This window comes from Setaria italica, chromosome V, assembly GCF_000263155.2.
Source record: "Setaria italica strain Yugu1 chromosome V, Setaria_italica_v2.0, whole genome shotgun sequence".
NCBI classification, from domain to species: Eukaryota; Viridiplantae; Streptophyta; class Magnoliopsida; order Poales; family Poaceae; genus Setaria; species Setaria italica.
In genome coordinates, this window is record NC_028454.1 from 39,363,682 (window position 1) to 39,379,927 (window position 16,246).

Consider the following 16,246-nt stretch of genomic DNA (forward strand, 5'->3'; position numbering starts at 1 on the left):
CGTAGAAAAAATCCGTAGTTTGAACCAAGTGTTCAAATTTTGATTGAACCATTTTATTTAACATTTTTTTACATTCACCAACATTTCTTAATATTCGTCAACATTTTTTTTAACCAAGCTTAATTGTCACCAACATTTCTTAACGTTGATTAACATTTTTATAGGCACCAACATTTTTCTTCAATATTTTTACATCCACTAACATTATATCTCAACATTTCTTTATTCACACCAAAATTTTTTGGTTCAACATTTTTTTGACATTTGCCAACTCTTTTTACATAAAAAATATTGAAATAGTTCATCGAAAAATGTTGAATTTTAAAAATATAACAAAACATATTCATATTGGATATTAATTCTCAACAATATAGTGGTTCAAATGGATTCGGAAAAAGTTTGGGAGAAAAATACATTTGAAGTTTGAAACTCAAAAACGAACTCCACTTATCAGGACGAATCACGGATGGGCACGTGTCTCCACCCTCCCTCAAAAGGCACCAGCTCCTGCCAGCTTGTGCATGCGCTGTGTGCTGTCTGGTACGTGGAGGTACGTGGAGAGAGAAGTATTCCGATCCGACGGTTTAGATGGAAGATGTATAAGAAAAATTCTTCCGGAAAATATATAGGATTTCCCGCCTGTCCCGGACAGCAAGCTGGGCCAATCGGCCGCGTTCTTTCTAGCAGGAACGTGGCCCCTGGGCTGGAAGGTGTAATGGGTCCACTGCAAAGAAAGGTGGGCTCGGCTCGGTGCCAGGCCTTTTGGCGAAACAACGTTGCTTTGGGCTGGAGGGAATGGGTCCGTGGACGTTGTTGTTGGGCGCTATGGGCTGCGTTTTTCATGAGTTCGGCTCCCATCGTCGTCATCCCTAGCAGTGCAAAGCATGCGAAACGCTGCCGGCGCAACGCAACTCCGGGACTCGAATCCAATTTTCGGGTGCTTTGCGTGGGAAAGCTGGAAGTGCGCAGGCCGGTAGATGAGGACTCGGTCACAGAGCCGGAGCCTCGCCGATTCCTCCCGGCGATCCAGTTCCCGCGACGGCGCCGCCCCAATGGAGCGCGAGGAAATCGTGCCGCGACCGCTGCTCCAGCGCCGCTGCCGTTTAGATCCCTCGGGGTCTTGCGCCGGATCTGAGAAACAAGTGAGCCACCCTACCCTGGTTGCCTTGCCCATCCGTTTATCTACCTCCCGAAGAAGCGGGCGCGGCGGAGACCTGCAGATCTGTCGGGTTCCTCCATCCACGACCACTTGCACGGATTCGATGCGTCACACGGAGTGAACGAATGGTAATTCTTTCTGTCGATTTTATCTTGGGCGGCACGGCGGCTGACTCTCCTAATCCTTGTCAGGAGGGACAGGACCAGCCTGTAGGCCGGCATCGTCGAGGATATTGCCGGCCGGCTGCTCGCCCTCGACGTGGCCGAGTACCTGCGGCTCCACGCGGCGTGCAAGGCCTGGCGCGTGTGCACCGCCGACCCGCGCGCGGAGGGCGGCTTGGACAGCCGTTTCCGCCCGCGCAACTGGATCGCTATGTCCCACTGTGCCCCGCCGTCGCGCCGTACGCTCCTCAACGTCGCTACCGGCGCCCACGTCGACTTCCCGGAGCTCTCCACCCGTCGCCACTTCGGCTCGGCCGAGGGCCGCCTCGTCCTGTGCGACAAGACCAGTAATGCTATCGGCCTCCTCAATCCGCTCACAGGAGTCCTCGTCGAATTCCCCGCCATTAGCGATGTCCGGGCCTTGACGGTCCCGAGCGGCGCATACTTGATCACGTTCCGTGCCAGCTACAACTTAGAATTGGATTCCACGAAGGTGAACGTCCCCAATCCACCTGTCATCAAGGGCGCCGGCATCAACGACTCGACCTTCCCGTCCACCCTCGTGCTCTGCCTGAGGAAGCAGCTATCGCACGTCGTCTGCGTCAAGCCTGGCGACGGGCACTGGGTGTCTGTCCATCACGGCGAGCAGCGCGTTGATTCAGTGACCGCCCTCGGTCGGATCTTGTTCCAGTCCCTGTTGTCTTTCAGGGGACGCTGCTACCTCACGACGCCAAGGGGTGACATCATGACGGTGGATCTGGGTCCGATGACCAGCCATCGGTCACCCTCTAGCCTCGCATGGTGTACCTGCACAGGGAGATGGCGCTCGGAGACGGAGTGAAAGGCATGTCCTGCCTCGTCCGGTCCCACGACGACCGGATGCTCATGGTGCGCTATTCATTCTCGCGCCACGGTGACCTCACGGTCACGGATGGAGACGGTAACCCAGCGAAAACCTTCATATCCTGCGGTGCTCCCTCTCGCATGGAGGAGTCGGAGATGTACATCGACGGGAGACGGCTGATCCCATTGCGCGGAATCGGTAACAACGCGGTGTTCGTCGGCGACATGCACTCCATCATGCTGCCCACCGGCAAGTTCCCCAAGATCGCTGCCAAGACGGTGTACATGAACTACCTCTGGCAGCGCGTTCGCCGCTTCGGTGCCTACCGTTTCGAGGATGGGACGACCACGCCGCCAAGAGATCTCCGCCGAGATAAGAAGGGGAGGGAGGAGGGTTTCGCCCCGTGTGCTTGTCGAATTGGATGATTATCTCATCTGCCACGTTCAACAGCCTGACCAGTTCCACAATATTCTATTTATTGATTGCTAGTAGTGGAAATCGAAGATGCTTTCTGCATTCGTGTCATGAGTCGGTTAAGAGCTTAGCGCTGTATTATTTTGATAATGGATATATGTACTGTGTTTTTGTTGGTTTGTTTATGTCAAATACAGTAGCTCTTTAGTTGTGATCTTTTGTGAGAGCCACTCCTGATGAAATGCAACCCTGTTAAATCTCTCATTGTGAATTGCGCACTCTGTCCTGTGTGAAATTACTGCTTAATAGCATGGCCAAAATCTTCACAATTGCACACGGCAGTCCAGATGGTAGTGCTCAACCTCTGTTGCAAAATTGCTTGGAATTGCTTATCTAGCACGAGTTTATTCTGGAGCGGAAAGCTCAATATTGAGTTTTGCTGGATAAAAGGGGCATCTCGGAATGGCAAAGTTTCTTGGAAAGTAAAAGCCTGTAACCAAACATGACATGTTTGAGACCATAGAAATAAGCTGGGTCACACGACTTGTGAACATCCTGTCAACAGCTCCTGCAGAGAAACATACTGTCGCTAAGAGAATGGAAACAATTAACTTTTGCTGAATAAATCACTACCATGTACAGCTCTAAACCACTGTTCACTGTTTCTGTACGCAGATGATGATCAATTAAGTGAAGCAACATGGCATCAAAACCATGCAATCAGCTTCAGAGTTTATGGTAACGCATGCATCATGAATCCTCTAAAGAAAAGGACTATTTGCTTCCTTTGAATGCATTTTGTAATTATGCCAGAAAAACGGATATAATTGAATCCATATTATTTAAATGCATTTTGTAATGATCATAGTTTTCTAACCACCACAAGAAGTTACCGAAAGGCTCACCTGGCCCCTTGCACTCCGTTTACTTACAATACAAGACCAATCAAGCGACCCGCTTCTGGCCTTCTTGTCAAAGTGCCATCATGTGAAGCCCATCGTGGCCTAAACTTCAGCCATCATATCAGTAGACAGGTCACAGCCTCACAGGTATGGTCACATCTTAATTATCACTTATAAGCAAGAACCAAACGGCCACCGCCTGCGCTTCTAGAGCTCGAGGCCAATCCGGACCGGAGGCCGTCGTGGATAACTGGATATTCATCCAGCACAGGTGGCGGTCAGCCGGTCACTGCCTCTCTCACAAACCTAGTGCAGATCTTTTGTTCCGGCGAGCCTTCACCACGAACTCGCTTGCGGTGAATCCACAGCTGCCCGATTTTGAACAACCAAAATTACTGCATCAGCACTGTAGCTTATTGTAGTGTTTCGTTTGTATTTGTAAATTAGTGTTCAAATATTGACTAATTAGGCTTAAAGATTCGTCTCGCAAAGTACAACCAAACTGTGCAATTAGTTTTTGATTTCGTCTACATTCAGTACTCTACGCATGTATCGTAAGTTTGATGTAATGAGAAATCTTCTTTTTTATAATATTAAGTTGGAATTTTGGGTAACTAAACAGGGTCCAAGGCATGTTGAACCACAAGTATTTGGCACGTGTTAGCACACGTACGTGGCTTTCAGCGGAGAGAAGGGCAAAGACGTCAGACGTCAGGATCCAACCGTCCCCTTTCCCTTTCCCTTTCCATTTCCCCACCCCGCAAAATATAATTATCGTGCCGACGGATCGTATACTCCTAGCCTCCTCCCCCCGCAGGCCGCAGCGCCTCCTCCGGCTATAAATCCCGGCCCCAAATCCACCCGATCCGGATGCGCAAACAACGAATCGCCGGACTCGTCGCCGCCCCCGCCCTGCTCGTGCTCGTTGCCCTCGCCGTCTCGTCGTCCTCCCGCAGCGCGCACAAGGAGCCGTCCATGGCGGACCGCGGGACGCTGGCGGGCGGCATCACGGATGTGCCGCAGGGCGAAAACGACATCCACCTCCAGGAGATCGCCCGCTTCGCCGTCGACGAGAACAACAAGAAGACCGTAAGCCCCCTGCCCCCTTTGCGCTGTATATGTCCCCTTCTCTGCGAGACTGCGACGCGTAATGGTCAAACTGAATCGGTGTTCTGCTGCCTAATTGTGCGGGTGCTCACGGCTCTGATCACGAATTCGTACGTAGGAACTGGCTCATTTCAAGTTTAATTATCTGTTGGCAAATTAATTTAACGCCCCGAATCGTGTAAATCTGAACAGCTTTACCAAGGCATGAGAATGAGCGATTGCTATCCATACAGATCCAAACGGACCTTCCCTTCAGTGGACGTGATGGATTAATTATTTTTTTTCCAAGTGGGTCTGTAGATAATCTTGATGATGTGACGAATCCTGCCGTCCATTGAACGTGATTCGGATGCTTGGATTTATGAGTAGTTACCTACTTACCTGCTACCGCCCAGGAGGTCACCTGACCTGTTGAATTAGCATCACTGTCATTCAACTTTGTAACTAGTCTTAAACAAATACTAAATTTGCCAGGTTACAATGTTTTAGGGTAAGGTAAAAAGTTTTTAAGAATGTTCATGCGTTACCATTACCGGTATGCAGTAACAAAACCAATTGTACTAATTTACTGTTATATGTGCTAGGCATTAGTTTGTTTTACAGTGTGATGACCTTAGCCGTGTACTCAGTAATTACTTTTCTTCATTCATCAGTAGTAGCATAGTAGTCATCTTAGCCCTTACAACTGACGTTTCGGTCCTGACAAATGAATATTGGACTGCAACTAACCTCTTTGTTGCCCTCTGCAGAATGCTCTTCTATCCTACGAGAGGATTGTGAAGGCGAAGACGCAAGTGGTTGCTGGCGCGATGTATTATCTCACTATTGAGGTGAAGGATGGGACAGCCAAGAAGCTCTACGAAGCTAAGGTCTGGGAGAAGTCATGGGAGAACTTCAAGGAGCTGCAGGAATTCAAGCCCGTTGAGGAGAGCAGCGCTTGAGGTAGATTTATTCATGCACATGGATTTCAATCAAAGAAATTTGGTATACTTCATGTAGCAAAGTATTATCTCTTTTCCTTGGTCAAATTGAACAGGCTGTAGATAACTATGCTTATTTTCCACCATCAGTGATAACACAATGAACAGTTCTTGCTGTAGTGGACAATATTGTGTGCATGCATATGAAATCTACAAATAGTTGCTGTGGAACCGATTTGTTGCTTATTTTGTATGTTTATACTTAATTTTCTATTCACTGTCAGTACTGTTGGTTGCTGAATAATGTCTGTTCCATTCATCCAAGAGTTTCTCTGGAACCGATTTGTTGCTTATTTTGTATGTTTATACTTAATTTTCTATTCACCGTCAGTACTGTTGGTTGCTGAATAATGTCTGTTCCATTCATCCAAGAGTTTCTCTTCTGACAGGATTTTTTTTTTTGATCCATACTGTATCTTGCAATTGCAGGATCTCTCTAGACTTCCACGTCCAATTGCTGCCTGAAGCGTGAAACAGACTTTCAGAATAAGGAGCTGGTTCGGATATAGCTGTGTCATTGCGAGCTCCCTTTGTGTGATATCATAAAATTACCGTGCCCTTTGTGTAATATCATAAACAACGGTGCCCTTTGTGTAATATTATGAATAATGGTGCTGTGTATTCACCACGCCTCATGATGGAATTCTTATATAAAGCAAGTCTTCAACTAGGAGCACATTGGTCAAGTCTTCTGTTAGCTTGTTGGAGTTTTGCACGCATAATTTTCTACTGGCATGACAGTCCCGTCCCATCTCATCTTAGACCATTCCGGTTTCTATCTTGAAACTAGGAGTACTGCAGTTTTCAACTAAGGACTATTGTCGTGCAGAATTTCTACTTCCATGACAATCCCATCCCATCTCATCTTGGACCATTCAGATTCTATCTTGAAAACCAAGCAAGCGTCTGGAACGCAATTGTCAGGCTGACCTGTGATAACCTGAGGATATGCTTGTGATCACTTCGGAGCTAACGACTTATGGTGTGCCATAGACTAATAGGTCAAATTATTTGAACATTTTGCCGTCTCAATCCAACCCTCTTTGTTTGGTCACTGGTCGGTGTTCTGAAAATTGTTTTTCTACTGTTTCATTTATGTTATGTTATCCTCATAGGATTGTTGGTGAAAAGAGATGGGTCTGTCACCGGAAAAGAGATAACAGGCACGCAAATTTGCAGCAACACCAGGCCGTTCATGCCCGTCATGCGCCAAAGTCCAAACTGCTGCTGTGCAGCTGCAAGCAAGAGCTGCTGCGTCGCCGAACGCCATCACGGGCCTGATGCACGATAGCCCCTGGTGGGGCTGGAAAGAAAGATCAGCGATCGCCCCAAATAAAGGCCCAAAGTGCTCCCGGAACGTTTATTTGGACGCGTTTCGCACGGCAGGCTTCTTTCCCCTTGTACACGAAACTCGGAGGGATCAATCATATTTTCGTCCACCTCGTGTGTTGTGTCGTCTACGCACCGAACCGCCGGACTGTTTGGGTCTCACTCGCCGCACCGTCCGTCCACCCACACCCCGATCATGAGCTCCAAGGGGGAGATGCCGGCGGCCTTTTCTGCCTATCATAAAGGCACTGGAGGAATACGAAAAGCCGAGGCCCCATTCCTGCCGCAAGCCGCGGTGGCACACGAACGTCCAAGACCTCCCCTGCTCCGCCGTCTCCGAGGACGACAAAATTAAAGGCCGTAAGCCCCCTCAGCATGATCAAACTGAATCTGTTATCTGTGTACTGAATCTGTTATGGACTTATGGTGAGGCATTGTGAAGTTGCGGTGTGCCAACCGGAGCTCTTCTTGATCTGGACGAGATTAGCGACTACTACTGTTTTGTGTTAAGTTATCCTTTGAAAAAAGATTCACCGGTCGATCCATCTGAAGAAAAGTTGCCCTTTGCAGAGTAATCAGCTGGAGTTCCAGAAGCCCGCTGTTAAGGTGAAGGAGAATAATCGGCTGGAACTGGAGAAGCCTGTCAAGGTGGAGGAGAAAGCGGCTGCTGCTGGCATGATGTACTCCATGAAGAAGTAAGGTCTATGAAGCTGTGGTCTGGGACAAGCCATGGATGAGCTTTAAGGACATGGAGGACTTTAAGCCTGCTGAAGACGGTGTTAGCGCCTAGATAGGGTAGATTTGTGCGTGTGTTACTTCTACGTGATACCGAGCATTCAATCAAAGAAACTTGTTCTATCTCAGCATATTGCTGCATTTCTATCGCCACACTTTAAATTTACGATTGGCTCATAGTTCCCAAACAACCTTGTGGACAGTTTTGTGCGCCCCCGAATGAAATCTGTCAGCAGTTTACATACAATGACACAACCCGTTTGTTGCTGAGCACATGTGCAACTGAATGATCAATGATAGTGTGCTGCTGCTGGTGGTGCTGGTGGCGGTGGCGCGGAAGTCACCTGGGCCGGAGGTGCTGGGAAGCGCTGCTCGCCAGGGCAGGCCTTGCTCATGCACTCTTAGCCAGTTATTGGGCTGGCAGCGGAAGCGGGGAGGCCGGGCTGCTGTGGGGCCTAAGCGAGCGGTGCAGTTTGGGCTCCTCGCTACAAATCCCTCGGGAATTTTTTTTATTTTTTTATTTTAGTATTTTGCACAAATATATAGTCGGATAAAAAATTGCAAGACTAGGCTATTGTCGCCGGCTGGGCCGGCGGGAAGGCCCTTCCGCCGGCCTAGGCGGCGGCAAGGGGCGGTTGGGTCGGCGGAAGGTCTTTACCGTCGGCTGGCGGTAAACGGGTACACCCCTCCGTACCACACTTTCAAAACATCATAACTAATTCATATCAACTTGGATGAAGATAAATTTTATATAAAACTTGTAGATCTCGACGAGATCTACAACTTTGTAGTTAAAACTTTTTTCATTTGATATCATATTGGTGCTCAAATAATCGACACAAGTTTCAGATCTAAAATTCGATTTTTAGATCCGAAACTTGTGTCGATTATTTCAGCAAATAAATGGCTCCAAATGAAAATAATTTGAACTACAAAGTTATAAATCTCGTCGATGGCTACAATTTTCATATAAAACTTATTTCTATCTGAGCTCGTATGAATTAGTTATCATTTTTTGAAAGTGTGCTGCCCAATTTCGGATCTAAAAATTGAATTTTAGATCTGAAACTTGTGTTGATTATTTGAGTACCAATATGACATCAAATGAAAAAAGTTTTAACTAAAAAGTTGTAGATCTCATCGAGATCTACAAGTATTATGTAAAGTTTATTTCTATCCGAGTTGATATGAATTAGTTATGATTTTTTGAAAGTGTGATGCGGAGGGTGTACCCGTTACCGCCGGCTGGGCCGATGGTAGAGGCCTTTCGCCGGTCCAACCGCCTCTTACTGCCACCTGGGCCGGCGGAAGGGCCTTACCGCCGGCCCAGCCGGCGACGATAGCCTAATTTTACAATTTTTTCATCCAACTATATATTTTTACAAAATACTAAAATAAAAAATATATATAAAAAAGTTCAATCCCTCGGCCCCGATCTATCTACCCCGCCCGATCGAGACGGGAATATCGATTGGTTCGATCGGTGGGCTATACCCCTCGTGCTGATTGGCTGCGGCCCTTTCGCCGCCTCTCGCAGCGACCAGCCGACCATGAACGCAGAAGAGCTGAAGGCGGCAGCCATGGCAGAAGCGCCGATTTGTGGCGCGGCATCCACGACGTGCCGGGAAGGGAGAACGACCTACGCGTCGTTGAACTCGCCCGGTTTGCCATCGACGCGCACAACAAGAATGCAGTAAACCCCCCTGGCCACTGCCCATGCTTGTAACCTTCTCTGTGAATTGAATTGGCATGTACTTCTGCATGCAGCTTGGTTGTTGTGAGATGGTCTCAGCTTCCATCACAAAATCCTTAGACAATATTTCTCAAAAAGAAAATCCTTTGACAATAGCACGATAGTTTTTGTCAAATTTGACTGTCTTGCGATATATATCCCATGTTTAAATAAGCACAGTAATTTTAGGGAAAATATCTCTCTCTTCACATGTATTTAGGGTCTTAGGGATTTAGATCCCATCCATCTTTTACAAACTGAGCTTAATCAGACAAATGTATTCGATAAGATATATCAAGTAGACAAGACGAGTAGGAGGACAAATTACAGATAACATAGAGGCAAAGTCTCTGCAAAGTATTTTTTTGGGGGGAAACAACAATGGAAAGTGTTTCCTAGGAATAGGTGCGCTACTTTTAGAGTGAGATATGCAGTACCGAGTCACTAAGTTAAAAGCTACTCCTTTGCCAAGAATGTAGGACATATTTTATTTCGTTAGGATAAGCAATTACTTATTAGTATATAACTTTTATGATGCGGAATTGGTATTGTTAGATTCGCATTCAAAACTACTTATTTATGATTACAAGTTTGTATCATAAAAATAACATATTGATTGAGTAATTGTTAGTAAAAGTCTTATCCTAGCGAAACTAAATACGCCTTATATTCTATGAGGGAAAGTGTGTTCTTTTGGACACTGATCAACAGGTGTCTAATGGAAAATTATGGATACGGAAGATCACAATCAATTTGGATGCTATCCGTTTGGATTATATAGATGTATTTTGATATGCTACCTTATTTGGATGTCACCGTTTGGAGTATATATGTTATATGTATTTTGACATGCTACCTTGTTGATCCTGTCAGCGAAGTCTTACTTTACCTTAACGTTGCTTCTTTTCCAACAACGAAGAGATTAGCTGATGCATATCTGAGCTGTACGGGATTGAAGTTGCATTTTCCAATGGCCACATGCATGGTAAGCTAATGTTCCACGCAGGATATCTGCATAGCTTAAAACATTGAATTTTTCTTGCCACATGCATCATATATATATATATATATATCCATTGATGGTGTTGTATTATGATATTTTAGAGCAATTCCAAGAGTTTTTCAAAAATTTTTTTCCCCAAAACGAGATATTGTGGGCTATGCTAAAAAAATGTTTCCCTAAAAACATATCAGCCCACAGCAGATCGCTAAAAATTACCCCCCATAATTCAAAACAGGCCACGTCATCGTATTGGGTCCATTAGGATCCGTTGCTTTTGCCTTCTTCTTACCTATTGACCTTGTTAATGCATTATGAACCAGACAATGACCATATACAGCACCAAAGACTCAATTTGCAAAAAAACAAGTTAAATTCAATGTACTGCAAAAGCTAACAACAAAAGCAAGGCGGGGAGCTGCATCATGAACCCTCACGATCCCAAAATGCTTGTTCATACCACAATTTTGCTAAGAAATATTACCAACTCAAACTACAGAAACCTATTTAAGGAAGTGCAGCAGGAAATAGTAAGATTCATGCAGTGCTCTCATGCAAGAAAAATTGAGGCAAGACAATCCAGTATGATTCAGGATCACAAGGTCAGTAACTACTAACTAAGCATGTCTTGCTCAATTTCTAAAGTGGTGCAATGCACAACTGAAACAGACACTTTGTTAATTCAGATCATACTCAACAAGAAACGACTAATCAGCCGCACTAATATCAGTCATTTGAACTGAATCAAAGTAACTCTTCAGGACAACAAGCAGATCGGACCGCCAAGATCTAATTTTTCACTGCGAGGCACAGACCCCGATCGACCAGGCCGCAATATTACCTGTGGAGGGAAAAGGAGGCGAACGCCGAACCGGTCGAGCGCGCGTGCGGCAAGGCCATCAGGCGAGGCGTCCGCGTCACCGGTGAAGACGGCGTAGGGGAGGCCGGGCAGAGCTCCTGCACGGTGCGCACCGCGCACCAGAGCACGCGCTCGCTGCCGCCGCCGCCGTTGGTGTACGGTTGGAAGAACCCCGCGGCGGGGGTGGGCTGGCGGTCGAGGTGGAGGGGGAGGCGCCAGAGCGCGGCGGCGAGGAGGATGGAGAAGACGGCGGCGACTCTGGAAGTGCGCGGGAAGGGGCCGCGCGCGGGAATCGGTATTGGGTAAGACCCGGTGTCGCGAATATATGCGGGACGAGGGAGAGTTTTTTCGCGTCGCCAATCTTTTGGGAGAGTTCTAGGTGTACTGTTGGAGTTTGGTTTTTCTCTTTTTTTCCCTAAAAGAGATATTGTGGGTAAGATTAGCAGCCTTTTGGAGTTGCTCTTAGGCACCTTTTTGTTGCGGTGTAGTATCATCATTTTGTTTAGAGAGAAGTCTATTTTAATTTGTACACTCACCCATGCTCTTAACCCAGTTCTCAACTTTCATTTACGTCATCGTTCACTTTTTGATCTTTTTAACCATAGCCTTGTAACCATGAGTCAAATTTAGGGTAGTTTCGAATGACATAGTGACACAACCAAGGCTCAAATAATTTGTATTTGAGAAATTGGTAAAGTATCTAAAAATCTTATTAATATTTTTTACTCGCACTATGGAGCATCTAGAACCTAACTTATTTATATATTTTGAAATAGTGTATTTGCACTTAAAAAAGATAATTTCTTGTGGGCTAATTAAAATTTAGTTTCATGCTATGCAAAATTGTTCTTTTAATACTCATATACTCGTATGATATTTTTCTTCAGAATTTTGTTAAAGCAATGTACTATTTTCTTTAACTGGGGCATGATTTACAAAATTTGGTCATTTATAAATAGGTATATTTTATTTTAGAAAAAACATAGCTAGAGAGAGAACTAATTAGAACTTAAATTAATTTAGTGTGGATTTGATTCTGATTAAAAATAATGGAAATGGTTTAGTTTAGTTTTGAACACTATCTTTTTTCAGTCCTATCATACTACTTAGAAAATTTCCCAATTTCTAAAGCTATTTGTAATTTATCAAATTCAAATACTATTTAGCAATAGGCACTGAAACAACTCTAAATTTAGGTCAGGTTTGAAAAGTGGATAATTTTAATTGTTGAGGGTTGAAAAGTTAATATTTGGTAGTTGGAAGTTGGAAACTAGACTCGGCCCATAGTTAACCTCAACGTGGCATCCCATCATTGTCAACCAACTTGTCATACAAAGGTGGATGAGATGATTTTAACTACATCAACTCTAACGCGCGCAGCTGCAGATTTGTTAGGGGCTTTCAAGTTGTACTTGATCCTATTATAAAAAAAAAGTTGTGCTTGATCTGACCCACTTTGATTTATGTATGTTTTCCTATCACCAAGCTAAAGCTAATAGGTTACTATAACAATGAAGCAGTAGTGTTATTTCATTTGTAAATCTAGGCTATAAGCAAACAATAAGTTTTCAAGTTTCAATTATTGGATGGTAGCAGTATCATCTCTAACAAGAATTGATAGCATGGCATGTGAATAAAGTCATGCATCAATGTTGTTCATTCACTAATAGTAGTCAGACATGCACTTTCCCAGAGCTAATCATGTTTTCTTCCATCACAAATAAGGTTCTGTATTGAATTATTAACCTTTGTCTTTTCGCAAAAAAAAAAAATTAGTTACACACCTTGGCATTCCCTTGTTCAGGACAATCAACTGGAGTTTGAGCAGCTTCTAAAAGTGAAGGAGCAAGGAGTTGCTGGCACGCTGTACTATTTGACAATTGAGGCGATGGGGAGGCTAAATTTGTAGCAATGCAAAATGACATAAATCATCACAATAAAATTTTCTCATCCAATACTTACCATATGCATTGCCACAGAACCAACCATAGCCAAGTTCAGAGGGCACCACACCTTGCGTAGCCAATATACCACACTTGCATCTATCACTAAGATATGACTCACATGGCCATGATGCCTTTTCAATCTCAAACTCCCGCATTTGCTCCTCCGTTGGCCACAACGGCCTAGGCCCATGGATATACTCATTGAAATCACATAGTGGCCATCTGTCCTGCATATAAAGAATGACAAGATTACACGCTACATCTCAAATAAATACAAGTGCGACTTGCATGAGAGTGTAACATTATGGTACAAAACTTACATGTATCTTTAGCGAGCATCGGAAAAAAATGGAGTGAACTTAGGTGGAATCCCTATGTTAAGATTCATAAGCTTAGCAGCAACTTCACACTTGCAAAGGGACAATCCCTCACACGCCTACAGGCAGCCTCCTGCTTCTCCTCTTCGGTTATTTGAGGCGGGTTTGGTGGAGAAAGAACCCAACACCTGAACTGATGGTATGGTTCAAGCTTCGTCCTGTCGTATAGGAATAGGCAGATCCTAAGATCATATTTCTCGAGTCCATCTATCCACTGAAAAAAATAACAAGAGCCTGTAGGCATAGGATCGAACTTCCACTTGCACACATAGTAGGCTTTTTTGGCGGTTTTTAGGTGTCTTGATTGTTTCACACGGCTGGCACGCCACATCTACAATCTAGAGCCGGAAGGGCTGGAGGTACGGGAGTATCCTCATCCGACTCGTACTGTATATAGCCTATGCGCCACTTGTATTCATACCCGGTCGCCGATATCACACCTACACAACAAGCGAGCAAACATGAATTAAGATTTTTGAACAATACCATTGTGTTGCAAACGAATAGGTCTAACCACGATAACAACAATTCTATCATTCATCTACATTATTCATCTACATTGCATGCCTCCAACTAAATCATTACCAAAATCTCAAATCAAGCATATGTTATATTTTCTAAATGTCAAATCCAGGGGCAGAACGATACCTACAAGTGTACTGCGACTTCGATCTATCAACATGAACTTGCATTGATTCAACATTCAACATCTTACCTTAACCCTAGCCTAACCTCGTTGTTCAAATATCTACGAAATGCAACGGCAAAACAAGGGAAAAAGTGGGGGAATACCTTTCCAAGGATGCGGGGATCGATTCTCCCCACTTTTACCACCCTGAAACGCCAGATTTGGGGGAAGGGGGGGGGGGGGACGGATCGAGGGGCGCGGCTAGCGGCGGCAAGGAGAAGGGTCGGCTTGGGCAGGGGTAGCAGCTGGAAGAAAGAAGGAAGAGGGAAGGAGAAGGTCGCGCGCTAGCCTGGATGTAGCAGCTGCCGTGCCAGGCGGTCTGGCGCTCGCCCAGTCAGCGCCGCGCTAGAGCGTGGCAGTGTTGTCATGCCACTGCATGTGGCGCGACAGCAGCTAACTGCCGCGCCACGGCGCACGGCGCGACCAAAAGGGTCACGCCGTGCAAATAAAGTTGGGAAGGATTATTTTTAAAAATATCTTAAAAAATATTAAAATAAAAAAAATTCAGAATATGACCGGTCCAACAGGACCGTGTCCCCTTCCGATCCCTCTTGCAACCTGGCCCCCGGCTCCTGCTATTATTCTTTGCTGGATCCCGTGCTCCGTCGGTCCTCGGCCACCAGCGCTCGTGTAGGGCACTCGCACCGTCCACGTACGCGAAGGTGGGAGTCTTTGTGCGGTCGGGTCGCGTTGGCGGTGGCGCGGCCACCGCGACGACGGATTGGAGGCACCCCGGCTCGGACGCGACGTCCGCTTCCATGGCCGCCGCACGGTCGATTATAGCCGAAAGGGTTTCGTTGTGTTCGTGTACAGTAAGTGTACGTAGACGTGACTGGCCGTCGTCAGCTCGTGAGCGTGCCGTGTCGTCAGCTTCCGGTATGCTAGATTGCGAGTTATCCTGCGGTCGTAGGTACGTGCTGTTTGTGGCCTTGTGGGGCTCAGCGAGTCAGCGCTCAGCCGCTCAGGGCATGGCTGCTTAATGCAATGCAGTTGTGCTATACTGCTACGGCCGGGGATATCGGTTATGCCACCCAGTGTCAGCACAACGGTCTCATAAAACTTGGTAGTTGGGCCCAGGGCTTAGGAACGTTGTGCACGCCACGGAAAATGCCTTCGTTTCCGTACGTGTATAATTGAGGCCCAGTTGTGAACATAGAAACGGCCCACGTAAAGCGTCTGAAAAGGCCGTTTACTCTTGCAGATATAGCAAGTAAAGGTTCGGAACAGTTTCCTTTGTACGTAGCACGAATTCAGGGGGCGTTGGGCTAATTTTTTTGTGCGCGTCACATCAGATATTTGATAAGGATTAAACGTGGACTAATTATAAAACTAATTGCATAAGTCGTGACTAATTCGTGAGACAAATCTATTAAACCTAATTAATTCATAATTAGCACATATTTATTGTAGCATCACATGGTCAAAATATGAACTAATTAGACTTAATAGATTCGCGAATTAGCCTTCATTTATGCAATTGGTTTTGTAATTAACCTATATTTAATACTTCTAATCAGAACATTCGATGTGACAGGGCTAAATTTTAGTCCCAATCTCCAAACGGGACCTTAAAACTCGAGTAACAACCTAGCAGAAACTAGAACAAAGCAGCAACATTCAAATTTCACTAGTTTCGTTTGAGTTCGGAACAATTAGAATGACGGTAGGAAACCTGTCTTGTCACATGAACCATTTGAAATAGGCTATGTTTGGCTCCTAATAACCTGACCTTTAATTTCCACGCTGGGTATCTCTCTCTGGAGGACGAACGTGGAGCACACCTTTTCGGGCTAAATACACGGGCACAGAGCACCACACGGACAAAGCCTACACAAATAATGTGGCGCGCCGAAGGTGCAGTCACGAAGCAAAACCACATCGCAAGTGATCGCGGCGTTTCCGAACTTTTGGCGTGGCGAGACGCAAACCAAACAGCCCTGATGACGTGTGAGCGAGAGCGACAGATGGTGAGCCGTGCCATCCCTCGGAGAACTAGGAGCCGTGCCATTCCGT

At 45.7% G+C, this 16,246-nt stretch overlaps 2 protein-coding genes across 2 annotated transcripts; both read left to right on the plus strand.

Annotated features, from left to right (window-relative positions):
- The first annotated feature begins 1,052 nt into the window (after nucleotides 1–1,052).
- LOC101761924 lies at nucleotides 1,053–2,819 on the plus strand. Its single transcript, XM_012846051.2, has 2 exons — nucleotides 1,053–1,142; nucleotides 1,373–2,819. Exons 1-2 carry the CDS (start codon nucleotides 1,053–1,055, stop codon nucleotides 2,159–2,161), a joined length of 879 nt encoding a protein of 292 aa, XP_012701505.1. The 3' UTR covers nucleotides 2,162–2,819.
- Nucleotides 2,820–4,249: 1,430 nt separating this feature from the next.
- On the plus strand, nucleotides 4,250–6,253 carry LOC101764085 (cystatin-1). Its single transcript, XM_004970228.4, has 3 exons — nucleotides 4,250–4,569; nucleotides 5,337–5,529; nucleotides 5,997–6,253. Exons 1-2 carry the CDS (start codon nucleotides 4,351–4,353, stop codon nucleotides 5,526–5,528), a joined length of 411 nt encoding a protein of 136 aa, XP_004970285.1. The 5' UTR covers nucleotides 4,250–4,350; the 3' UTR covers nucleotide 5,529; nucleotides 5,997–6,253.
- Nucleotides 6,254–16,246: the final 9,993 nt, after the last annotated feature.